The sequence below is a fragment of the Ahaetulla prasina genome, chromosome 10, assembly GCF_028640845.1.
Source record: "Ahaetulla prasina isolate Xishuangbanna chromosome 10, ASM2864084v1, whole genome shotgun sequence".
In the NCBI taxonomy this organism is placed as follows: Eukaryota; Metazoa; Chordata; class Lepidosauria; order Squamata; family Colubridae; genus Ahaetulla; species Ahaetulla prasina.
The window spans coordinates 33,637,429-33,662,118 of record NC_080548.1 but is presented as its reverse complement, the minus strand read 5'-3'; the positions used below and the strand labels follow the sequence as shown (position 1 = coordinate 33,662,118).

At 57.4% G+C, this 24,690-nt stretch overlaps 1 protein-coding gene across 1 annotated transcript; it reads right to left on the bottom strand.

The window, feature by feature from the left end:
• Positions 1–2,361: 2,361 nt before the first annotated feature.
• On the bottom strand, positions 2,362–24,542 carry EXOC3L2 (exocyst complex component 3 like 2). The gene is made up of 13 exons (XM_058196001.1): positions 24,394–24,542; positions 18,620–18,780; positions 16,740–17,460; positions 13,392–14,010; positions 12,809–12,923; positions 12,185–12,295; positions 10,164–10,264; positions 8,744–8,854; positions 8,391–8,526; positions 7,205–7,327; positions 6,721–6,876; positions 6,260–6,381; positions 2,362–2,920 (listed from the first exon to the last, which is right to left on the bottom strand). Exons 3-13 carry the CDS (start codon positions 17,437–17,439, stop codon positions 2,626–2,628), a joined length of 2,589 nt encoding a protein of 862 aa, XP_058051984.1. The 5' UTR covers positions 17,440–17,460; positions 18,620–18,780; positions 24,394–24,542; the 3' UTR covers positions 2,362–2,625.
• Positions 24,543–24,690: the final 148 nt, after the last annotated feature.

Here is a 24,690-nt window from a genome sequence, read left to right as displayed (position 1 = left end):
CCCTGTCCTGGGGAAGCCTTCAGGAGGACAGGGAAAAGCGGGGGGGCTTCCGTTCCCCAGGCAGTGCCCTCTCACCTGGGCGGACACCTGTGCCTGGGTGGTGCTCTTGTCCCCCGTTTCTCTTGCCCAGCGGGAGTTGCCTCGGCCCCCAAAGGAGGCAATTGGCGAGCACTGCTCTTGGGGGCTTCTGAGTGGGGAGGCAACAGGCATGCAGTAGAAATGGAGAGGTGGGCTTGTGGGAGCCCAAAGGCTTCTGCAGAGACCAGCCCCTGCCTAGTTCAACCCAGTGATGGGCTGGGGCGCAAGAGCCATGGTGGCTGGATGGAGCAGGGCCCAGCAGGCTCTTTCCCCAAGGCCAGCAGCCCCGTCCTCTGCCCCCCCCAACTGCCTCCCCCCCCCCGCCTGTATCCGTTCTGGGATGTTTCCAGTGTAGGATCCAGGGCTCCAGACTTCCAAGCCCAGAGACAGGCTTGATGACCTCTTGCAGAGTCAAATGGGAAGTGTCAGGAAGAAAAACTGTTTTTCTTGGTGTTTTTCTTCAGGGAGAGGGAGGGGCGGGGCATTCCTGGAAGCCTCTTGCTGTTGCTGTTGCTGCTGCTCTGCCTGCAAAGCCGCCTTGTGTTCCCTGGAGGACGCCAGGCTGGCCGAGAGGCCGGCTATTCTTCAGCCATCAGGAAAGTTTACATCTCGCAGGATAAATGAGTGGCGTTTCCCGCTCTGTTTACAGCCAGGGATCGGCCGGCCGGACAGGTCAGGGCAGGAGCAGGATTGATGGGGACGCGGCGTGACTGCAGCCGGTCCTGGGGGGACACTTTGTCTCTTGGCGCAGATCCAGATGCCTGTGGTGGAGAGGGGGGGAGGAGAGGCTGCCCCCCAGAGGCCAAGAGGCTCAGACGGAGCGAGCTGGTCCAAGCTGGCCCTGCTGTCCGGGCTGCAACCGGGACTCCTTGGATTGGAACAAGCACACCGCATTTCCCAGAAGGCTGATAGATGGCTATTTTAGCTCTTTATTTTTAAAATTCGTAGGCCATTCATCTAAGCATCTTACAATATATTAGACTTACTGGATTTAAAAATTCAAATAAAAATCCAAATACATAACAAAATAAGCACGTTAATCAATACACATGAGAAAGTAAAGAACTGAACCAGGAGGTGAAGGAGTTAAGTGTCTTTATGCAGCATATTCATTTCAAATTAAGATATATCAAAAAGCTTTAGAAAACAGACCAGCTTTTGCCCAAGGCCAGAAATAAATTTCGAGCATTTCTTTAGTCATTCTAGTGCTGGCAGAAATAAAATTGGTAACAGCGCAGCTATGAAGCAGAGGAAGAGGAGGCTGCAACTTGTGCCCAGAAGGTCTGGCTGTTCACTCCTCCTGGGTTTAGTCTGCAGGCCTGAGATCTCCAGGTGGTCTCGCATTCCAGTGGAGGCCCAGCTTTCCTTGGGGTCTTTTTCAAGGTCAACCCAAGTACAAACATTAAAAGGGGAAAAACATGGTAATGGCTATGAATTGGGGTACCCAGTGCCCAGCATGGGGACCTGGGATCCACTGAGGGTGTCCGAAGAAGGTGGTGGTGGGGAGTCTGCCTCTGAGCTGGTGGGGAAGGAAGGAGGTGAAGTTTATGTGCTGGTTTGTGATGGGGGCTGGGAGGGGTGAAATGCTGGTTTCCTCTCACCTGCCCCACTTCACACATAGGATGGAGAGAAACGGGGGAGGGACATGACGAGAGAGATGTATGAATGGTTCTTCACCCTCCAACTTGGCCATGGTGAACGAGCTGACTGGAGGGTTCCCCTACGGTATAAGATCTCTCGCTATAGGCGGGGTCAGACTAGAAGTCCTCCATGGTTTCTTCCAACCCTATTACTCTTATGTTGTATGTCAGGTATCTCCAGACTTGACCTCTTTTAAGAGGTGTGGATTTCAATTCCCCAGCCAGCGTTGAAGCCCACAGACTTGGCCCACAAGTGGCCAAGTCTGGAGAGCCTGTCCTATGGTCTCGGAGGAGGAGGCCACATGCTCCTTTCTTCTTGGCAAGGAAGATGGCACTTGGCATCCCAACTCCCTCCCACCAGCTGCTTCTCCACCTGGTTTGATGTGGTTCCAAGGCTGAATCAGGGTTGTGTTTCCTGGATCTCTTCCTGCGTTTTCCTCCTGAGCCATGGCTCCCTTCGCTCCTTCCCTCGGCCTCCCAGAAGCCCTAGTTGGGGCAAGGCTCCCTCAACCCTGAAATAGTCCTGGCCTCGAACTGGACTGAGAGGAGCATCAGGATTTCAGACCCACCTGTTGGTTATAGGGGTGGGGGCCCTTCAGATAGTCTAAGAGTGGATGAATTTGTCCCCCAGCCCCCTTTCTTACCCCCCCATCCCCAGCAATCACCCCCAAATCCAGCCTATGTGAGGCAGTGGTCTTTCACCATGGCCACTCCAGGCGGTCAAAGAGTGGCTGTTGCCCGTCTGGCTCTCGGCCACTTGCAGGAGGCCTGCAGCTCAAGAGCCGAGCGGTCGTGTCCAGCAGGCAGCCGCACTCCTCCTCAGTGGGTGAGCACCGTAAGCAGGACTTCTTGGGAAAGGGCAGGGTAGCCCTCTGGCCAAAAGGCCAAGAATGTCCGGTTGGGGTCCTCACAGCTGAGCTTCAGCCTCCTTCTCTCTCAGCCCCCTCCTCTCTTGCTGCAGGCGGGGAGGCCTCCGGCGCATCCGGGAGATGCAGGCAAGCCCGAAGTGCGAGAGGCGGTGCAGCTGGACGCGGACACAGAAGACTTCGCCGGTGGTGATCTCGGAGAAGAAGGCCCGGTCTTGGCAGATGCCCGTCTCAGCCCCCATCAGCTCCAGGCTCTCCAAGGCCGCCAGGATGAGCTGCCGCTGGCCTTGGCTCTGCAGGCCCCGCACATCCAGCAGGGCTGACAGGTGCTTCTTTCTGCAGGGAGGGAAGAAGGGAGATGCAGCAGGCAGGACGCCCAGCCCGTCATCCACCCCGGGGACTTTGGCCGCCAGGACCGGCAAGCATGGCTGCGTTGCAGGGCTTCCCAAGGGCTGGGCTTGCATGGGGGAGCAGTTCCCATACGAAGAATGGGGAGGGAGTACAAGTAGTCCTTATGACCATAATCAAGGCCAAAATTTCTGTTCTTAAGTGAGCTTCCTTCCCTTTTACGATCTTTCTTGCCACAGCTCTTAAGCGAATCACTGCAGCTGTTAAAGTTAGTAACCTGATCGTTAAGTGAATCTCTCTTCCCCATGGACGCTGCTTATCAGAAGGACGCAAAAGGGGGTCACTTGGGACACAGGAACGGTCATAAATACTAGTCAGTGTCCAAGCATCTGAATTTTGATCACGTGACCAGGGGGGTGCGGCAAAGGTCATAACTGTGAACAACAGTCATAAGTCACTTTTTTCAGGGCCGTTGTAACTTTGAATGGTCACTAAACGAGCTGTTGTAAGTCGAGGATTCCCTGTATGTGGCTGAAAATACTGGACAGCGGAGGCTATAGCGGGGGAAGGAAACTGGCTGTAATTAGGGTGAGGGGCTTTCTCCCACCGACCCACATCAGGCTGAGGCAGCCAGGGGCTTCACCTGCTGAGGGTGCAGAGAAAGGGAGCCCCCAAATGCTCACTGGATCCTCAGGAGCCTCACAACCAGAAAGAGGCACCTGGCTGCAGGCAGAGGGCTGGGAGAAAACCCGCCCTGGCACCCTCCCCCAGGGAGCCCCTCCAAGCGGGGAGGGGGCTCTCCACAGCTCCAGGTGCCGCTGAGTCCCCCTAGGACCCTCAAACGCTGGACGGGCGCCCTTCCTGAGGGTATCCAAGCTCTGGCCTTCTCAGGGAGTGGCAGTTTGGAAAGCTCTCGTGCCTGAGGACCGAGTTGGGGACCCCCCTCCAGCCCCAGATGGGGTGAGACCGCAGGAGGCTCCCCTGTCCCACAAAAGAGTTTACTGAAAGCCCGGCTGGTTCGAATGCTCCTTAACCTCAGGAAGTTGGCCGCACAATCAGCCAAGCCCAGAAGCCCGAGGTTGGGGCAGAAGACCATCCAAGCCAATACAGCCCTGGGGTGAGGCTGACAGTATGGCTCTCCTGCCCCGTTTTTAGGAAGGCCCCTCTGCTCCTCCCAGCTAGGGCAGCTTAGAAGGGGTGCTGGCATCCTCTGCTCGGGTTGGCAGACACATTCTGCCCCCTCCGCAAGCTGGGCACCATCATGGGGTGAATGCCCAGTTTCCCAAGGGTTGGCAATCGGCACGTCTTGGGCACCAAGGAGGTTGGTGGGCGGCCCTGAGCCAGCGCCCTCTGCCAAAAGATTCTCTCCCAAAGATGTGCCAACAGGCCCTTCGCGCCCCATGGGAGCTTCCGGGAATCCTGACAGAGCCGGTGTGGTTCTTGTCCAGCTGCCAGCCCCAAATGGCAGTCTGGCAGGAAATGGCCCCCAAACTCTGCTTCCTGTCTGAAGCTCGGCCACTTGTTTTGCTCTGTTGGACGGTTTTATTCTCTCTCTCTCTCTCTCTCTTTCTCTTTCTTTCAAGAAACAAGAAATCCAGATAAAACAGGAAACGTCCATCAGCTACCCTTAACGGGCGATCTGCCGCCTCGAAACAATTCCTAAGGATGCAATCAGCAGGAAGACGGAAAGAAAAACAAGGGGGGGAGGAGGCATGATAAGGCCAGGCTTTGCCCCCACCCCCACCCACCCCCACCCCCGTGACGCAGCCAGCTGGTAGCCAGCAGAGCCGTGTGGGCAGAGCAGGGAAGGGAAGGGTATTTATAACTCCCCAGCCGCCTGGTCCTGGGAACTGGAAGTGACAGTCCTGCTTCCAAGAAGTGGCTCCTTTGGAGAAGGCAGAGGAGGACACAGAGGACGCCCTGCAGGAAACCTGGGAGCGTCATCTACCTGCCTTAGTTTCCCCTGCAGAGATCAAAGAGGGAAGAGGGGAACAGGCAGAGGCTGCCCAGGGGCAAGGGGGCTGTGGCCGCCCAGCATCCTTGGAGCTGAGAGCAGATGGTCAGGGCTCTCCTGGGCAGGGAGCTCCGAGTTGCTTGCACGGCTTCTGCTCCTGGTAGAAGGAAGAAGGTGGGCACAATGGTAGAAAACTACGAGGGGCACGTGGGGGGAAGAGCAGGACGCCTGGGTGGTCTCTGGAAGCCCACAGCTGAGGGAGGAGGGGCTGGGCATGGATATGTCCTGCTCCTTCCTCATAGAGATGTGGCTGCTCCTCGGTTGCGATGGGGGGTACAGTCTCTGGAGAGGAAGGAAGGGGGTCTTAGCGGCAGCTCCACCCTGAACTGTTCCTTTGGGAGGTAGGGGCACATATCTCCCTCAAATGCCAATTCTGAGTGGGGCAGCAGCTTTCCCACCACTAGATGGATGCATCTCAGGCATGTTCTTCTATCCAGAGCCTGGCTCTCAACGGGACACAGTGTGGAACAGGCCAAGCTCTAGCCTGGGCCAGGCCCAGTTCACTGTGTGGCCCAAGGCTTGAGTAGAGTGGAGCCTCAGTTGAGTCCTTGGGAGACCAGTTCTTTGGAAGGAGTCCGTGGATTGATGCAGGTGGACCAAAGGGGGAAATGTGGCTGTGGCTAGATGCAGGGGAGGGAGAGACCAAAGCTTTGCCTCTTCTGGTGCCCAGCTTGGCAAAAGAGCCATGCCAAGAATGAGCAGCCCTATAGCCCCCAACCTAGAGTGGGGAGAAGGTAGAAGCCAGCCCTGCAGAAGCTGGGTTCAACAGCTCTTGCCTTTATCTCCTTCTTAGAAAGCCTCCATGGATCTTGTGGCCATTAATCCAAAGAAGACGCTGGCCCAAGCAGTTGCAAGGAATCCACGACTCCCGGGAGGAGGCTGGATTACAAGTCCCATTGTCCCCGTGCATTCGTTAAATGACTGGGGATGGTTGGTGTCTTGTTCCATCTCTGGAAATGCAGCCCAGCCTAGAGAGCTGAGCTCCACTCTGCCAAGAGTCCACTGACCAAAGGGAAAGGAAAGAGGCTTGGAATGACCAGAGGAATGGATGGCCGGAGCTGAGATCCAATACACCCGGAGGACCCCAAACTGGGGAAGGATCACTTTGGGGAGGGAACAGGCCAGCTCCCCAGAGGGGAAAGAGCCTCCCATGGCCGAGATACGTTTAGAGGCACCAGCAATGGCCCTTGCCCCTTCCCCAATGACTCTTGGTCTGCTCCAGCCAGGCCCCTGGAGGCCTTGTGATGGAAGGCAAGAGCCTCTGCACATGCTCTGGGGACCCCAGGCCGGTTCCCCTCCCACCCCTGACTCACTGCACGTCAGGAAAGGCCCTGGCCAGGAAAGCCACTTCCATCTGGATGGCCGGTGTGTCTTCCAGCTCCAGGATCCCAGCCAGGTGGGGCACCACGGAGTCCAGCCAGGAGGAGGAGGATTCCTGCAGGAAGGGAGGAGAGGCAGTTAATTATAGAGAGACCCTCGTTTGTCCGGGTGGGAGGGAGGGTTTGTGTGCGGCATGTGCAAACAAAGGCCCTCAGGAAGTGACCTTCTCGGAGGCCACTGCTGGAGGAGGTGAAGCAGAGTTCCCAACTCTCTTTGGGAATCTCAAAAGTCTCACAGGGAGCCAGAGGTCAGGTGAGGAGTGGGACCTTCCTTGGCCTCTTCTCCCCCGTCCTCCTTTATTTCCAAATCTCTGGGGAGGTGGCCATGGGGCAGGGCAATCCTGCCTGCTGATGTCTACCCTCAAGCCCCACTTTTCCTGGGGCCCCCATCTCACCAGCTGAATGAAGAACTCCTGCAGCTGCTTGGCCTCGCTCCGGAGTCGGTGGGCCACCTTGGCTCTCATCTTGGACGAAGTGCAGATGATCCGCACTCGCATCAGTGGCCTGACGTACTCGATTAGCACCCGTCGGTGGACCTCCTTCACCAGCATCTGGGGTGGGGGGAGATTAGAGGTGGCAGAAGGCCGGGACCTCTGGGGCAGGAGAGGGCAGTTTTGGGGCAGCCCCACATCCCTGGTTTCTCTTTGGCATGAGGCATGTAAGAGGCTCTTGGCTTGCCCTCCGTGGCAGTCTGGGGCGCAGGTGCTCGGAGGGGAACCGGCTCCTGCTGGGAGAGGTTGGGCAGCTGTGTGGAAGGACAGAAGAAACCAAGCCTGGCTCCACAGAGGCCTTGCTCGACATCCAACCTGGCCCCGCCTGGAAGCCTCCGAGTGCACGGAGAGAACGGTTGGCTGGAGGGGAGGGTCTCCCTGTTCCCACCTGGTAGGGCCCCAGCTTCATCCTCCTCAGCTTCTGAGTGTGCTCCGCCAGGAGAGCCATGATGGTGGAGAAGGCCTCGGGGTTGCTGAGCCATTTCCGCTTCATCAGCTTGTAGAAGTAGGGCTGTTTTGGGGAGGGGGAGAGCAGGGAAGGGACCCTGTCTCAGATGCAGCCTCAGAGCAGGCCCGGTTTGTGGGCAGAGGCTTCCCTGGCTCCAAGCAAAACCCACTCGTGACAACTCACCCCGAGGAAACCCACCCACTGATCCTGGCAGACCATGTTGATGGGTTGGTGTGTTATTGTGTCAGCCAATCCTATAGGTCTGTTCTCAAAACATGAAGGGAACAAACCATGGTTTATGGGGACCATGATCCAGTCCAAGGGTGAAACGCTCCTGGTTTGGACCAGTTCAGCTCGGTCATCTGCTTCCCCGTTTACACGCTTCTTTTAAAAAATACTTTTAAAAGGTAAAAAAAAAACACGGCTCTGATGATCACAGCTGAGCCACGTGATCGTCAGAGCCTTTTTTTTTTACTTTTAAAAGCGTTTTTTTCTGCAACCTATTCAGCTGAATAGGTTGTAAAAAAATACCTTTAAAAGTAAAAAAAAGATCACACGCCACAGCTGAAGAGCGCCACCCACCTCTGCGCACTGTTCTACTTACCCTACGCCTCCTTTTGGCGTGTACTGCGCGCGCGCACACACCTTGCATTTGGTGCATGGTGCACACTGTACATGCTCACGCAAAGCATGCATGCGCAGCCAGCGAATCGGTAGTCAACTGGTTCAGATTTCACCACTGAGCCAGTCATCTGATTGGGGCCAGCAGCACAACCCGCCCTGCCTCCCCCTCCTCCTTGCGGGCCCCAGAAGACCCTCCGGTTACCTTGAGGCTTTGGAAGAGCTGGTCAGCCAACACTCGGTTGCACAGCCGGGTCACTCGGTCGAGGGACAAGCCTGCCAGCTGCTTTGCAGCCTCGCTGTCTGGGTTGCCAAACCTGGCCAGGTGCTCCAGGTAGTCCCTAGAAGAACAGCCCCATCAAGTGAGCTGCATGCATGCAGCCAGCGAATCGGTAGTCAACTGGTTCAGATTTCACCACTGAGCCAGTCATCTGATTGGGGCCAGCAGCACAACCCGCCCTGCCTCCCCCTCCTCCTTGCGGGCCCCAGAAGACCCTCCGGTTACCTTGAGGCTTTGGAAGAGCTGGTCAGCCAACACTCGGTTGCACAGCCGGGTCACTCGGTCGAGGGACAAGCCTGCCAGCTGCTTTGCAGCCTCGCTGTCTGGGTTGCCAAACCTGGCCAGGTGCTCCAGGTAGTCCCTAGAAGAGCAGCCCCATCAAGTGAGCTGCATGCGAATTGCGCAAAGCCAGCCAGGCTCACAACTGGGGGCGGGGGGCACAACAACCTCCCCATTGATTTGTGGGGAGGACTGAACTGAACTGATCTCAGGGTGGGACATTGGGGGCTGAGATGGAGGTGGGGGGCAAAGCAAGGAGGGCTTCCCTGTTGGCATCAGGGCCAGGGCTGGCCACTTACCTGAAGGGCGGGCAGCAGTTGACCAGCATGATGGTCCGGCCCACATAGCTCTCAGGACTGAGGCTGCTGACCACCTGGCCTTCGTGAAACTTTTCGACTTTCTTCTGGAAACTAAAGTGGGGGGTAAAGAGGATGCTGGGAGCAAAGTAGTGAAGGCCCCCGTTTTGCCAGCCTGTCAGTGCCACCTCCCTGCCCTGACGTTGGCCCCTCCAGCACAGGAAACCCCCTCCCTCCATTTTTGCAGCAATCCCAGACCTGCTAAACCTGCTAAGTCAAAGAAGTCTCTCTCAACCCAGAGGGGGCTGGTTTACCAAAGACCCCCTGGGCCCTTTGGCCACTTTTGGAATGCAGGAAGAGCCCCAGACACACTGTGGCAGCTGCCTGAGGGGCGGGTCTTATTGCAGCCACAGCCCTCTCTACAACCTCCTTACCCCACCTGTGCTCAGGGACCCTGCGAGACCCCAACCCTGCAATGCCCTCCACAGTGGCCGTGGGGACGCAGCCACAATTGAGACAAACCGCAAGCACACTCGGAAGCCAGAGCTCTCGGAAAACAGGCACGTCAGGAAGCCAACAGCTAAAAATAGTCTCTGGCCAGGCTCGGGCCGTCCACCCCAGAATCCCTGACCGCTGGGCCCTTTGGCTCCACCTCGCTGGCATTTCCTTATAAATGAGCCACGGCAGCTATTTATACCCCAAGGTGAATCTATTCCTGGCAGCCAGTTTGAAATGGAAATTTTGCGCCATGTTCCCCTTCAGCCCATCGCATGCCCACCCTGTGCCACCCTCCATGTTTCTTCTCCCACAGGAAGCACGGGACGATTGGTCCGGACACCCTTCAAGGAGCAAGAAGGACGCCTGGCAGGCACTTTACGGGTCTGGGGGCATGCCCTCTATGGTGCCACCTCTTGCTTTCCCCCGCTGCCTTGTGGGGAAGAAGACCATCTGCAATGCTGCGTCTTCCCCTGACCTGCCTGTCTCTGCCCCCGTGGAACAGCACAGGCAAACACGTGGCAGCTGGGGCTGAGCTCAGCCCAGGAAAACTGGAGGGCTCAGAAAGAAACTCAACTGCTCCACCTTGACCCACATCGTGCCAGAGGGAGGGAAGGGGGGCGGCACCAGCTTTTCCCAGCTCTTGGTGAGATCCTCTTGGTGAGGATCCGCATCCCACCAGGGAATAGGAGCCTCTGGAACCAGGGCTTAAATTTTGGAGGGGAGGCACCTCCCAGTTCAGACGGAGAAACTGCCCCCGGCTGGTCTGTAGCCTGGCAGTCATTTCAGAAGAGAAAAAAGCCAACAGATGCCCAGATCTGATTCCCTCCTTGAAGACCGCTTCCCACGGAGGGCCTGGCTACAGATGCTGCAGCAACTGGGCGCCCCTCTTCTGCCCCATGCCCAGCTCCCTGCTGGGCAATAGTACCTCTGCAAGAACTCCGCCAGGCTGGCGAGGCAGCAGTGGGCCACCCTCCTTCCAAAATCCTCTGTGATTTGTGGGGCTTTGTCAGCATGCCCCTTCAGCACCTGCAAGGCAAGAGAAAGACTCAGCAAAACATACAAGGCCTCTGGGGATATTGGGGGTGGGCAACTTTCCAGCTGAGATTGGGGGGGGGAGCTTCCTGTGATAAGAAAGGGGAAAGAAGGGCAGATGCCCCCTCTGTTGCCAGGGTCAGCATGCTATCCTCAGAGGGACCCTTTTTATGCCTGGCCTCTGATGCCATCTGTGTACTGAGCTGGCATTCTCCAATGGTTTGTAGCTCCCATCATCCCCAGCCAGCAGGGTCAGGCATGTTCCAGTGGCCCAGCATTGCAGAGAAGGGACTGGTCCCAGGGGTGGGAACAGATCAGGGGTGAAATGCTACCGGTTCGAACCAGTTCGGCTGAACCGGTAGCAATGGCGGCGGGTGGTTCAGAGAACCAGTAGCGATGACAGCGCGAGGCTCCGTCCACCCACCCAGTTGTCGTTACTTTCTGGTTTTAACTTGTTTTTAACCCTCTGCGCATGTGCAGAAGGGTTTGCGCATGCGCAGAGGGTCCGCATGCACACGTGACACACAGCACGTGCATTTCCATACCGGTAGGGAAGGTAAGTAGATTTCACCCCTGGGACAGATGGCAGCTCCCTTCGCCCTGAGGAGATCGTTGGGGGGAGGACGGACTTACAGAGGTGGGGCCAGGACAGAAGGAAGCCCAGCTGGGTTGATTCCTTCTTCCAAATTAGGGCTGCATGCCCACAAAATGCCAACCTGTGTGTTGTGTCTTGCCCGCCCTCAGAGCAGCCGGGGCCTTCTTATCTGCTCCCGAACACGGAGGAATGTATGCCTCCCGGCCCCAGTCCTGGCTCCATGCCCAGACAAACTGCAGAAGAAGGAGCACCTCCCGGCCCCAGCCCTGACTCCATGCCCAGGCAAACGGAGCAGCTAGACCCCTCCCCCTCCTCCACAGCATGTGAGCCTGAGGAGGGTTTATTACCAACAGCTGATTGGAGTGACCCTCGCATCAGAAGATTGGATAGGCGGAGGCAACAGAAGGAAGGGAGGGGCAGGCCTTAATGAGTGCTGAGTCATGGAGCCACACCCCATGGCCTATATAAAGGATCTGCTTTCTGGCAGTCTCTGAGTCAGGCAAAGTCAAACTTATCTTGCTGAAGTCACTTACTGGTCTCCTGCCTGCTCTGAGGACTTTGCTAGGACTTTGGGCAGAGCTGCAGAGGCAAGCCTGATTCGGATTTCCCTGACCCGGCCGTCAGCGGAGGAGTGGGACATGACACTGTGTTTTTTTTCTTCTGGTTTGGGGCACAAGCGCTAAGGCCTGTGCTCAGCCAGGGGACAGGGCAGTTTCCCACAACACCAACTCAGGCTGCTCGGCATCCTTGCTGCCCAGGCTGAGTAAGCCCGTGTCCAGTTCTTCAGCCAGGCCAATGGACGGAGCGCCTCCTGGCTCCTGCTCCCAAGGGTCAGGCCAGGGCTGGAAAGCAGAGGGAAGCCTCCCTTGGTGGCTCTGGTGAGGGGCCGTTTCCTGTGGAGCTGAGCATCCTGTAAGGAAGCCTGCTGCCCGAAGCAGAAAAGAGGGGGTGAGATTCCAGGGCACGGTGGGGACCCTAACATCAGGGGTGAAATCCAGCAGGTTTGACAGGTTCTGGAGAACCGGTAGCGGAAATTTTGAGTAGTTCGCAGAACCAGCAAATACCACCTCTGACTGGCCCCAGAGTGGGTGGGAATGGAGATTTTGCAATATCCTTCTCCCAGGAGTGGGGTGGGAATGGAGATTTTGCAGTATCCTTCCCCCCATGAGTGGGATGGGAATGGGGATTTTGCAATATCCTTCCCCCAGGAGTGGGGTGGGAATGGGGATTTTGCAGTATCCTTCCCCTGCCACGCCCACCAAGCCACGCCCACAGAACCGGTAGTAAAAAAAATTGGATTTCCCCACTGCCCAACATACCGAGATGACTTTGCTGGACAAGCCGAACTGAAAGCTGTTCTCCTTGTCTTCCTGCGCCCACCACTCTTCCTCCTTCTGCAGCTCTTGGCTCATGTCCCTGGCGATCGTCATCTGCAGATGCCCCAGAGAGAGTCCACAAAGGGGGGCTCCAAGGTGATGGGGGCACCTAGGGCTTGCAGCTTTCGGGATTTGAGGGAGGTGGGGAGACCTCTTGAGGTCATTTGGCTACCTGTCTGCTCCCTAAGATTGCTCTGAAGGAGATTTCTAATGGCTTTATACTGTTTTTATAACCGAGCAGGATTATGGTGGCTGGCTGGGATTATCTCTGGGACACCCTTGCAAGGAAGGCACAATCACCTGTGCCCTGGGACCTGGCCTTCCACCCTGCAGGGAGTGGGACCCACGTGCCTCACGGGGTAACCTGCAAAGAGACACAGTCCAGCTGCCCTAGATAGGCAGCTCCTTGTCTGGAGCAACCCGGCTGAAAATGCTGCCTTTTAGGGGCCAAACAGGGGAGAAAGTCCCCATAACTGCAAGTGGGGGGTTTTGTTCCCACTTTGAATGCCATTTGCCTGTCTAGAGCCTCAATAGGTTCCCCCCCCAACCCCCCCCGCCAGCCATTACCTTCACAGCAGCAATGCACTGCTCCTCCAGACTCTGCTGTGTCTCCGGGCACAGGAGGGGTCCGAGCTCCTGGGGCTTGACCAGGGGGGAGATCTCTGGCCGGCTGAGGACCTCCCTGTTGTAGAGGGGGAGAGGGGGGGGCAGTTCTCTGCAAAATCCAGACTCCTCTGTGGTATCTGAATGGCATCACCTTGCCAGCTCTGAGCTCAGAAGCAGCCAGGGCATGGCCAGAGGGCTCTGCTGGGGTGTGTGGAGTTGGGAGGCGGGGGGGGGGGGGTGAGCTCTGCCATTGAAAAGAGATTTGGGGGAGGAGCCAGGTCTCAATTTTTCTCCAGGGGAGATTTAAAGTGCTGCGTCCCGAGTGCGGGAAGATGCCCATGAAGAAGCTTCCAGCTGGGCTGAATTACCATTGAGCTTATAGGACAACTCTTCCCCTTGCCTTGCACACACACACCTGCCAGAAGCTACATGCTGGCTCCCAGCCAGCATTCCCATTTGGGTCCCAAGAGGGTCGATGCCAGGTGGGCACTCCTGCAAAGAACCCCGGCCTCCCCCTCCCCCCAGGAGGTCTCTCACTGGCTACCTTTGGTAGATGTTGCTGTTCCAGTCCAAGACGAAGTAGAGCTCGGAGAGGCTCAGCTGCTTCTGGACCCCTTCGGCCAGGCAGCGGGCCAGGCCCCGGTGGTAGCTGCCCAAGTAGACACCGAAGGCCTGGTACTCCTTGGGGTAGGCCTGCAGGAGATGGCCCCTGACGCTGCTCAGGTCCTCCACTGTGCACTTGGCCAGTCGGTCCATCTGGGTGGCGATGGTGCCCCCCCGGCCCTCCATGCACTGGCACAGCTTCTGGCCCACCAGCCGGTCCACCGCCTCGGCCCACTGCCACCTCATTTTCCGGGGCCGTGCCCCAGGGGCCCCCACGGAGTCTCCCTGGGCCTGGCGCCACTTGCGGTCAGCGTCTTCCTCCTGCTCGATGACCTGCACAAGCTGCTCCAGGGGCGGGTAGGAGCTCTTGGCAGCCAGCGCCTCGGCCAGCACCGCCCAGAGCTCCTTCTGCAGCGCCTCGTAGAGCAGGGCCACGTCCTTGGTCTTGCGGCTGCCATCCTTCCCGCTGCCCTCCTGGGCGCACTCGGCCTCCAGCTCCACGATGTGCCGGTCGGCCAGGCAGAGATCCCGCTGGTGGATCAGGTGGAAGATCTCCAGGACTGAGCGAGGGACACAAGGGGGAAAGGAGGCTGAGGCTAGGAGGGGAGGGAGCACCCCCCTCCCAGGCAGAGGAGGACCCAGAGGGGCTCTGGGCAAAGAAAGAGGGGCTCTGCTGCCTGAGTCCCCTAGTGAAAAAAGGCTGGGACTCGAAGCAGGCCGAGAATCAACCCAGCAGCTCTTTAAAACTGTAAATATGCAGTGCAAGACCGGAGGAGGTGGAGAGACCCGGCCCATAGAATCCATAGAGCCAGACATGACTGAATAGAGACCGTCGTCATCATCATCATCATCAAAACAGCAAAGGCCGAGAGATGCGGCCATTGTAAACGTGTGGGTACCTCTATCGTTTTTTAAGAAACCAAACAGCTCCTGAGGGCTGAATCTCTCAGAACTGCTGCTCTGGCCTCCGAAATCACACCTGACTGGTGGAGTGGTGGGCTGCCTGCCCAGGGAGAAGGCAACTTGCCCACCCCCCCACGGCTTGCATGCTTGAGGTGCCCCTCCTGAGAAAAAAGATCCATTGCTGGGGGTCACAAGACCCCACCTTTCCTATGTGCCGGGGGTGGAGTAACTGGGGCCACAAGGGGCCCTGGCAGCCATGGGGGGTGGGGAAGAGCGTCCCGGGCTTGGCGTACATCCTCCGCTTGCCGGAAGGTTTCAAGGCAGCCCTTGCCCTCGCCCTCATCCTCATCGCAGGAAGGAGCCTTCCTTGCCTGCAGCCGTGGAGGGCCGAGGGTCCGGCTGGGCTAAAAGCAGCCTCTTCCGTTTCCCTGCCCTCCACTGAGGGGAAATGCCCCAGACTAGATGACGCAGCCTCCTGCCACCACCATGACCTGACCTTATCAGCTGAATGGCAGAGATCAGCTGGGGGGAGGGGCTGGGGCTGAATCTGAGAAATGCTCCCAGGGGCCCCTTTCCAGGTCTCGAGCTCCTCTGAGAAGGGCTGAGGGAGGAGGCTAGGGAGCGGGTGGCCCAAGGTGTCTTCTGGTTCCCACTCCATTTGCCTAAGGAAAGTTTAGGAAAGAGACCAGCAGTCTGGCCCAAGGGGCTGGGGAGGGGGCCCTTCTGGTCAGCAGCTTCCAGGTCTAACCTACCAGGGCAGAGCTGCAACTGTTAAGGGACAGTCAAAGAAAAGGGGGAGGCAAGTCACAGCCTGCCCCCTGCCTGAGGGCTTCCCCCTTATCTGTTCTTGGGGGGGCGGGGAGGCTCCTCAGAATCATAGGCAGAGAGAGCTCCTCTGCCCGTCCCCGCAGCTCCTTTTTTGGAGGGTGAGGGCCGAGCGAGGTCTTTTGGGGAGCACTGAGCACAGGGGAGTCTCCCCCTACACACCCTGGCCTTCCTCTCATCCTCTTTGCCCAGTAACCGCCCCTCTGCTGAGCCCAGCTACAGGAGGACCCTGGGCAATGCATGGTCGATGCATCGTCTTGGCGCTCAGGTAAAGAGACCACCACCACCACTAACTGGCCCTGAGCCTTTGGGGAGGGGGAAGGGTCTTTCCAGGCTCTGGGGGGAAGCTGGATGGCTCATGCATATGTGCCCCCCCCCGTGCCTCCCCCTTCTCTTGGCGCCTTCTTCGGGAAGGTCACAGGCCGCTGCTCAGGAGACGCTCCTGCAATCAGGCTCTGAATCACAGCACGGGAACAATGAGCCCGAAATATGTGCACAAAGGGAAGAGAAGCTCATTAAACCTGATAAACAGCCTGGCCAAGGTCAGTGACGCCCAGCACTCCTCCTTCCCTCCCTCTGTCCGGAGGTGGGGGGGGGGGACTGGGAAGGGCCACTTGGACAGCCAGCCATTGGCCCTGGGAAGGCAGAGACCCAGCGCCAGAGAGGGGCAAGCGGGACCCTGGGGGTTCTCTGGCTTCGGCAGCCCAGTGGCTCAGGACATGCAGTTGTTGTGAAGTGCCCAGAATCTGTGGAAGTGGGTGACAAACAAATGAAGGGGTCGGAAAAAAAAAACAGAGGTTGAAACAAATGGGCCTCTGACTTGTGGCCTCTCCTTGCACAGTGGCCGTTTTCTCTACAATCCGCTCTTCTCAGCTGTGTGCAGAGACCTCTTACTGAAAGCACCGCCACAAGAAAGCTGCAGTGCACGTGCATATGAAATGGCGGGGCCGGCAACTCCTTGCACCAAGTGTGGGATTGCTAAGACTGAGGCTGAGGGGGTCCCTTCCATGCCTCTCAGAGCTTCCCCTGCCGGTGGGCAGCTCTACACAGCCAGGCCCTGCAGCCCCTCCAAGGCCCCCCTGTGGTTATCTATGGACACAGCCGGCACTTGGTGTGGTTGATAGCAGGAAGAAATGATATACACATATATGGTTAATGCTACAGGCAGGCAGTAATTGAGCCTGTGGGCTAGAACCAGCCACCAAGCCCCTGAGGGTCTCAGAAGACTGCCTGGACAGGCTGTTTGGCCACACTGGTGAGATGTCCTGGTTGGGTCACGGCTGGTCCACCTCCGGCTGCCTCGGACTCAGCTGCTCGCTTGGGGAAGGAATTCTACGCAATTGGTCTTCCCAGACATTTCCCTACACAAGTAGGGATAAAAGTGCACTGGAGGGTGGGGGGCCGGTTTTCGCCCCCCCCCCAGACTTAAGCTAGCAATTGGAACCCCCTAGCTGGTCCCTAGATTAGGCATTCTCTCCACCACCACCCTTGAGGGTTTCACCTGCCAGGGTGCCAAGAGGTGCGCCTGGATTCCAGTTTCGTTCAGCCAGGCCAGACTCACCCGAGAGTGGCTCCTTGGGCTTGGGGTCACACTTCTCGGCTGCCGGAGCAGCCTCCAAGCCCTCTGTCTGGTTGAGCTTCTCCACCAGGGATGCCCGGCGCACCTTCCCGCCCAGCCCGATCTTCAGGAAAGAGCTGCGCTTGGCAGCGTCCCCACCGCCGTTCTCCTCCGGGCTGCAGTCTGAGCTGTAGAAGCCTTCCTTGCGGCGCCCGTTGAACCGCTGCAGCAGGCTGAAGTCCTCTGAGCAGCGACGCGGCTTCTTCTTCTCGGGTGCCCGCTGGCCCAGGTTACTCTCCATCAGGGGTACCATCATGCGTTCCAGGAAGGAACGCCGGTCGGAGCCCTGCTCACCCCCGGGCGACCGCCTCTCCCCACTCTTGCGGCTCCTGCCCAGGCGGAAGGGGCTCAACCCCACCAGCTTCTCCAGGGTGGCCCGGCGTCTGAAGCGGTCCTCAGGGCTGCCACTGAAGAGGCCCCGCTCAAAGTCCCCCCTGTCCCCTGGGAGGGTCCTCTCTCGTCCGGGGGAGATGCTCCCAAGGAAGGAGTCCTTCTCATTCTCCTCCAGGTCCTCCTCAAAAGGGTTGGTCCCTGGATTCTCCTTGGCCAGGATCAGTGTCCCGCTGAGGCTGCCATCCCCACCACTGTCCTCAGGGCCTCTGCCGGCCGCCTTCAGCTGATGGGGGTTCTTGAGGACTGGCATGGTGGCTGCCTTCCCTGGGCCCTGCGGAGAATAAGCGATGCTCAGTCATGGCTGCTAGGAATTGCCTGGATGCCCTCAGGGGGGCCCACTTGACACAAGAGATCTGGGCAGGGACATCCCGGCACCCTACTCCAAATTCTGGAGCCAGATTCCAATATGGGACCAGGGCGCCGGTTGCTTTGAATCAGCCAACATTGGCTGTGTTTACACAGCCCATGGGCCATAAAATGAGTTTTATAATTGACAGCTGTGGGCTCCACCCAAAGCAAGGAAACACCCAGGACGTGTTTGCTTCCCCATTCAAACTGGGGACTTTGCTTTGCTGTTGGGTTAAAAGAAGAGGGAGGTGCCCGCTTCACTGGAACACCCCCGGGCAGCAAAGCTTCTCGGAAGATGACAGGAAAAACCCCATGCAAAGAACTGGGGGCATTGCAAGGAATGGGGCAAGTGGAAGGCCCGAGGATGGAGGCAGCAGAGAGGCCCACCCAGGACCCCACAGTGGCCCCCTCAGAGAGGAGACCAGAAAAAATATGTAGGAAGAGACGCCATCACTTTGGAGCAGAAATGTCAGCCGAAGTGCTGCTCTACCAGGGAGCCCAGAGTTGGATGGGGCTCTCCCAGACTCCCCTTGGCTCAAGGGGTTTACCTCTCCCACCTTAGAACTACTTCTGTGGCAGAGCAGGGGGCAAAGGTGATCTGTGGAAGCTCCACCTCCCATGGATTCCTGACCCACAGAACCAGCAGTGGAGGTGGCACGCAGGGGCCTGTTGCTTTGCTCCCCATTTCTGTGCAACTGCCCCCTTCAGCTGCATGAAATCCCCCCCTCCCTTTCCTGCTCTCTTCCTACTTCTTGAAAAGGTGGGAAGGGAGGCCGATATTTTCTGGCAGACACCTCTGACAGCCGAAACCATTCCTTGCGATCCAAACTGTCTGTGCCCCCCTCTCCTGGGCAGGAGCAGCAGGCCCCATGAATGGGGGCCTGGCTGCTAAGACCAAATGGACGGGGGCACCTTGAAAAAGAGGGGCAGGACGGAGTGAGGGAGGCAAACTTCGGACTCTCGGCATCAACAGAGATTCACCCCAAGAAAAAGGAGAAAACTAAAGGAAGAATTGCAGAAATCCAGCAAGAATAACAGCTCCCACTGTTCATCAGCCCGCTGAGGAGACCTGGCCCACTTACTGCCCCTGGGGTGCTCCTTGGGAGGGTCCGGCGTTCTCTTCCGTGGTTCCAGAGCTTCTGGCAGCCGAGGCTCGGCAGCCTCGCTTCCACTTTCTCTTCCTTCCCTTCATGCCCAGCCCCACCTCGGCTCACCTGCCCACACAGCCTGGAGGCTGCAGTCTCTGTAAGGGAGAAGGGCTCAGAATCGCTGCACAGCCAGCTTCTCCCTCGAACAGCAGCGGCTTGATCTGCAGACCTCTGGGCAGCCCCAGTTGGGAAGGTGGGGCACATGAGGGTCACGCCTCAATCAGGGCAGCCCTCGGTAGAGACCTTGAGCTGGGCTAACAGGATCCCCGAGGAGGTGGCCTTCAGGGCTCCGGTCAGCTCAGGCCACCTCCTTGGCAACTGCGGGCTGAGCTACGGGGGGGGGGACCCCAAGACTGAAAGCCTCTCAGAAGACTGGAAGTTTTCAAGAAAAGATTGGACAACCGTTCATCTAAAATAGCGAAGGTGCCCACCTGGGGAATTTTAAGGCTTGTGGATTTCAACTCCCAGAATTCGAGGGAGTGGGTGGGAGCCTTCCCCAAAAGGAGCTCTCAAACCTCGATTCCAGCTTGTCCATGAAGGGGGAAGAGGTGAGAATGAAAGTGGGGACCCCCCCCATAGGAAAAAGGTTCTAGCAAAGGGTTATGGGGTAACTGGGGAGAGGCCAGTGTTTTTCTTCTCTTCTGTATACTTTGCCAAGTTAGGAATGGCCAAAAATGCCCAAGTGGCAGAACCTCTGCAAAGTGATATTGAGCCTCCCCAGTGAAGGGGCTCCAAGCCAGAGGGGGAGGGTCTGGACTCACCCTCCCACAAAGACCACCCTTGAACCAGGCTCTCCAGACTTGCTGGACTACAACTCCCATCCTTCTCTTTCTCCTTCTCCCAGTTTTGCACTGGGCCAGAGGGGAGGATGGGAGGATTTATTATTTATTTATTTATTTATTTATTTATTCATATTTTTATACCGCCCTATCTCCCTAGGGACTCAGGGCGGTGTACAGCCATATAAAAACACATAAATATACAAAGTAAAACATTCATCTAAAAAACTTATTATATAGGCCAAATATTTAAAATAGACATATAAATAATAAAACCCCAGTTAAAACCAAATCTAAAATTTAAACATTTAAAAATTTAAAAATCTAGTCCAGCCCTGCGCAAATGAATAAATGTGTCTTAAGCTCGCGGCGGAAGGTCCGAAGGTCAGGAAGTTGACGAAGTCCTGGGGGGAACTCGTTCCAGAGGGTGGGAGCCCCCACAGAAAAGGCCCTTCCTGGGTGTCGCCAGTCGGCACTGCCTGGCCGACGGCACCCTGAGGAGTCCCTCCTGTGAGGCGCACGGGCGGTGGGAGGCATTCGGTGGCAGTAGGCGGTCCCGTAAGTAACCCGGCCCTATGCCATGGGCGCTTTGAAGATCATTACCAAAACCTTGAGCGCACCCGGAAAACCACAGGCAGCCAGTGCAGTCTGCGCGGGAGAGGTGTTACATGGGAGCCACGAGGGCTCCCTCTATCACCAGCGCAGCTGCATTCTGAACTACCTGGAGTCTCCGGTGCTCCTCAAGGGAGCCCCATGTGAGAGCATTGCAGTAGTCCAGGCGAGATGTCACGAGAGCATGGTGACCGTGCATAAGGCATCCCGGTCTAGAAAGGCGCAACTGGCGAACCAGGCGAACCTGGTAAAAGCTCTCCTGGAGCGGCCGTCAAATGGTCTTCAAAGACAGCCGTCCATCCAGGAGAACGCCCAAGTTGCGTACCCTCTCCATTGGGGCCAATGACTCGCCCCCAACAGTCAGCCGAGGCTGCAGCTGACTGTACCGGGATGCCGCATCCACAGCCACTCCGTCTTGGAGGATTGAGCTTGAGCCTGTTTCTCCCCATCCAGACCCGTCGGCTTCCAGACACCGGGACAACACCTCGATAGCTTCGTTGGGGTGGTCCGTGTGGAAAAGTACAGCTGAGTGTCATCAGCGCACAGCTGGTACCTCACACCGAAACCACTGATGATCTCACCCAGCGGTTTCATAGATGTTGAACAAGAGGCGAGAGAATCGACCCCTGAGGCACCCACAAGTGAGGCGCCTCGGGGCCGACCTCTGCCCCGTCAACACTGCTCATGCATCGATCGAGAGATAGGAGGAGAACCACCGATAAACGGTGCCTCCCACTCCCAATCCTCCAACTGCAGCAGGATACCATGGTCGATGGTATCAAAAGCCGCTGAGAGGTCTAATAGGACCAAGGCAGAGGAATAACCCCTATCCCTGGCCCTCCAGAGATCATCCACCAACGCGACCAAAGCCGCCTCAGTGCTGTAACCGGCCGGAAACCGGACTGGAACGGGTCTAGATAGACGGTTTCCTCCAGGTACCGGGAAGCTGACATGCCACCACATTTCTACAACCTTCGCCGCGAAGGTTGGAGACCGGACGATAATTACCTAACACAGCTGGGTCCAGGGAAGGCTTCTTGAGAAGAGGCCTCACCACCGCCTCTTTCAAGGCGGCCGGAAAGACCCCCTCCAACAAAGAAGCATTTTTAAGACCCTGGAGCCAGCCTCGTGTCACATCCTGTGTGGCCAGCACCAACCAAGAGGGATACGGGTCCAGTAAACATGTGGTGGCATTCAACCTACCCAGCAACCTGTCCATGTCTTCGGGAGCCACAGGGTCAAATTCATCCCAAACAATCTCAACAAGACGGCTCTCAGACATCCCACCCGGATCTACCCAATTTTGGTCCAGACCATCCCGAAGCTGAACGATTTTGTCGTATAGCTAACCACTAAACTCCTCAGCACGTCCCTGCAGCGGGTCATCCCGCTCTCCCTGTTGAAGGAGAGAGCGAGTTACCCAAACAGGGCGGCCGGCGGTTATCTGCCGACGCAATGAGGGAGGAGACGTAGCAACGTCTCGCTTCCCCCATTGCCACTAGGTAGGTCCTAGTATAGGACCTAACTAGTGTCCGATCAGCCTCCGAACGACTGGACCTCCAGGAACTCTCTAGGCATCTTCTCCGGCGTTTCATCTCCCTCAGCTCCTCTGAATACCAGGGAGCTGGTTGAGACCTACGCCGGGTCAGAGGCCGCAAAGGCACGACACGATCCAAGGCCCCGCCGCTGCCTCCCAAGCCGCGACAAGTTCCTCGGCCGTGCCGTGAGCCAGACCCTCAGGAAACGGCCCAAGCTCCGTCTGGAACCTCTCCGGGTCCATCAGGCGCCTGGGACGGAACCAACGTATTGGTTCCGTCTCCCTGCGGTGTTGAGTGGCGGTCAGAAAGTCTAGGCGAAGGAGAAAGTGATGAGGTGCTCCGCCTTGACTCTTGTCCTGCAAGTGAGGAGGAGGAAATTCCTCCCCCAGGGAACTCCCGGTCTTTGCTGGGGGGGAGGGGAGGCAGCCTCCAAGGAGCCTCTCTTGATCTCCAAGCTGCCAAGGTCGTCTCCTTGCCTTTAAAAACAAGTGGCTCTGGGTCTGACATAATTTCGGTCACTAGGTGGCCGGTCATTAAGTGAGGACTACCTGTATGTATTTGTGTATTCAAGTATGCACATTTTGAGGGGGAGGGCGATTATCTGGATGATAATCACCTCAATTAAGGCCCCGTCATATCAGATGTAACTTTAGGCCACTTAGAAGATAAACCCACACATCACACTCCCTTGCCAGTAAATTTCCAGCAGATTCCCCTGTGGTGTCTTTGGACAGATGTGACGACCTTGGCAGACAGGTGAAGGGAGGCAGCAAGGGGACAGTCAGATAAAAGCCAACAGCAGGAATGTGGCTCAGAAGAGACCCTCCCTAGTTTCTTGGGCTGTAAAAGAGGCGGGTGGGTGGGATGGGGAGAGATGCACTTCCAGGCTGCTCAGGTTCTGTTAATGTGACTTTACAAAAAAAATAGAATTATCATCCAGCCACATGTTACCTGTCTGGTCTACCTCGCAAGGCTGGCAGCAGCCAAAGCTAAGAAAGGGAAGCTTTTGCATCACTTGGCCCCCTTCTTTGGGTCTGTTCCCAGGTTTGCATTAGAGACCCCAATGCCAAAGATGAACGGGTTGGGAAGGCTGGCATGGGGTCAGAGAGGAAGTGAGACGGGGCTCCCCTGCCAGGCCTTTGGTTCTCTCTGGCCAGCTGCACCGGAGGGGTGAGGTGAGGGTGCCCTATTTTGCACCCAGGTTGAGTGGCAGCCGTCTCTAGACCTGAAGGCTGTTCTCCAGCTACCCCCAGGAGCTCGCCATCACGGGCCACATTAAGCAGTTAAGCAACCCAGAATACGATGCAATCACAATAATCCTGAAGCAGACCAGGGTCCAAAGCCAATCTGGGCCCACAGATACGCTGAACCGATCCCTAGTCAGAGGTAGCCGGTGCCGGCAGCAGTGCTCCAGTTGCCCCAGACAGGGTCTGCACACACACCCGCCAAGCCCAAATTAAACCGGCCACTTTGAGGAGGACCCGAAGGTAAGAACCCAAATGCCTTTGCAAGAGCCCAGATGTGGCTAAGCCGATCATCTGAAGCTGGTGGCCTCAACCTTTGGATCCAGGAGCTGCCAAAGGGACGAGGAAAGAGACCCCTCATTCGAGAGCGATTCCCAAAGCTGGAGGGGTTTCCGATGAGATCGCCCTGCCCTGGAGACCTGGACAAAAAGGGACACCGAAGGAAAGTGATGGGCTTGGATGCAAAGGGGTGGAACTCTCTGGGCTCCCTGGACAGGGGTGAGAAATAACGTTTCCTTATGGTCAGTCCTAGATCTTAAAGAAAGGGAGAAGGGGAAACACTCAGAAAGGACCACAAGTGACTCAGCGTCCAGGGAAAACCCCCCCCAAGAGGAAAGCAGAGAATTAACCCCATCCCCCGCAAAAGAAAAAGTAAAGAGGGGCAGGGGGCTAGAGAGGGAAGCCGGGTGGGGAATGGGAGAGACAGGGGTCTCCCTTTCTTACATTCTCAGAAAGGATTGGGGAGTCTTCCAAGAAGTTACATCAGAATCTGCCCCCCCCCAAAGGATGGGATGGGGGCCCTCAGCCAAGAGAAGTTATGGGTCTCTCAATACCAGTTGTTCAGGAAGGGCCAGGATGAGGCTGGCCCCTTTGCATACTTCCTTTCAGCTGAGCTCGGGCTTGGGGCCTGGCCGGGTGGGTTCGCTGTGGTCTCCTGCCCTCCAGAAAGGCAAAGGGCTTCTCCAGCCCCTCCTGGGATTGATGACACCAAAAAACTCCCTGCCCAGAGGGAAACAGGGACCCCACCCCGTCTGACACCCCTGCCTGCTGGGCTTTCTTTAACAACAGCCTGCCTTCCACGGCTGGTAAAGGTAAAACTGTCAGCAAAGGAGCAACTGCCCCCCCCCGAACCCAGACTGAGTGGAGCCCAGCCAGCCACAAGCCGGGCACAGATGGGCTGGGGGCAAACATCGACGAGGATGATGAGGGTGACTTCTTTGATTGGCACAGCTACCCATCTCTCCCAACCAACTCTGGGCAGCTCAAAAGACAGAAGTTTCCCCCCACCCAAGAACCCCCTCCTCGTGAAAAAGGGGGCACCAGAGCACAGCTCCCTCCGAGGAAGTTTTGCCCAAATTACCCTCAGAGTCTGCAGTGGGTAGGAGGTAGGGGCTTTCCAGGATCCGAACGGCAGGACGGCCCCCGAGCCCCACAGGGCATGCCTGGATGGAAGCTGCAGCGCCCCCCACCCACCTGAAGGAAAGCAGGGGGAGAGGGCTGGAAGGCTCTCCCCTGTCAGAGCACAAAGTCCCTACCTTGGTGCCTTCCCTGCAGGCTCCCACTCCTCTTGGGCAGTCTGGCTGCTCTGGGCAGCCGGGCTGGGGAGGCTGAGGAGGCTTGGAAGGAAGCCCCTCCCAGCCCCGCCAGGCCGGAGATGATTCGGAGCAGGGCAGCTTTATGTAAACTGGACACAATCTTGTGACTCTTCTCTTGTGGGTCTGGGCAGGGAGGGCGGGGGTCATCCTCAGGCGGATAACCAACCAAGTTCAACCTGGTGGAGCCGGGGAAATTCCAGCTCTGCCAGCTGGGAGGGGGGAGACCACGGCAGATGC

Bases quoted from the DNA above. Each gene is read 5' to 3' on its own strand.
- EXOC3L2 (XM_058196001.1), bottom strand. From the start codon at position 17,439: ATGCCAGTCCTCAAGAACCCCCATCAGCTGAAGGCGGCCGGCAGAGGC. The intron at 12,924-13,391 runs GTAGCCAGTGAG...CCTCTACAACAG, and splicing joins AACAGCAACATCTACCAAAG to GGAGGTCCTCAGCCGGCCAG. The intron at 7,328-8,390 runs GTAACCGGAGGG...TCCCCAAAACAG, and splicing joins AGCTCTTCCAAAGCCTCAAG to CCCTACTTCTACAAGCTGAT.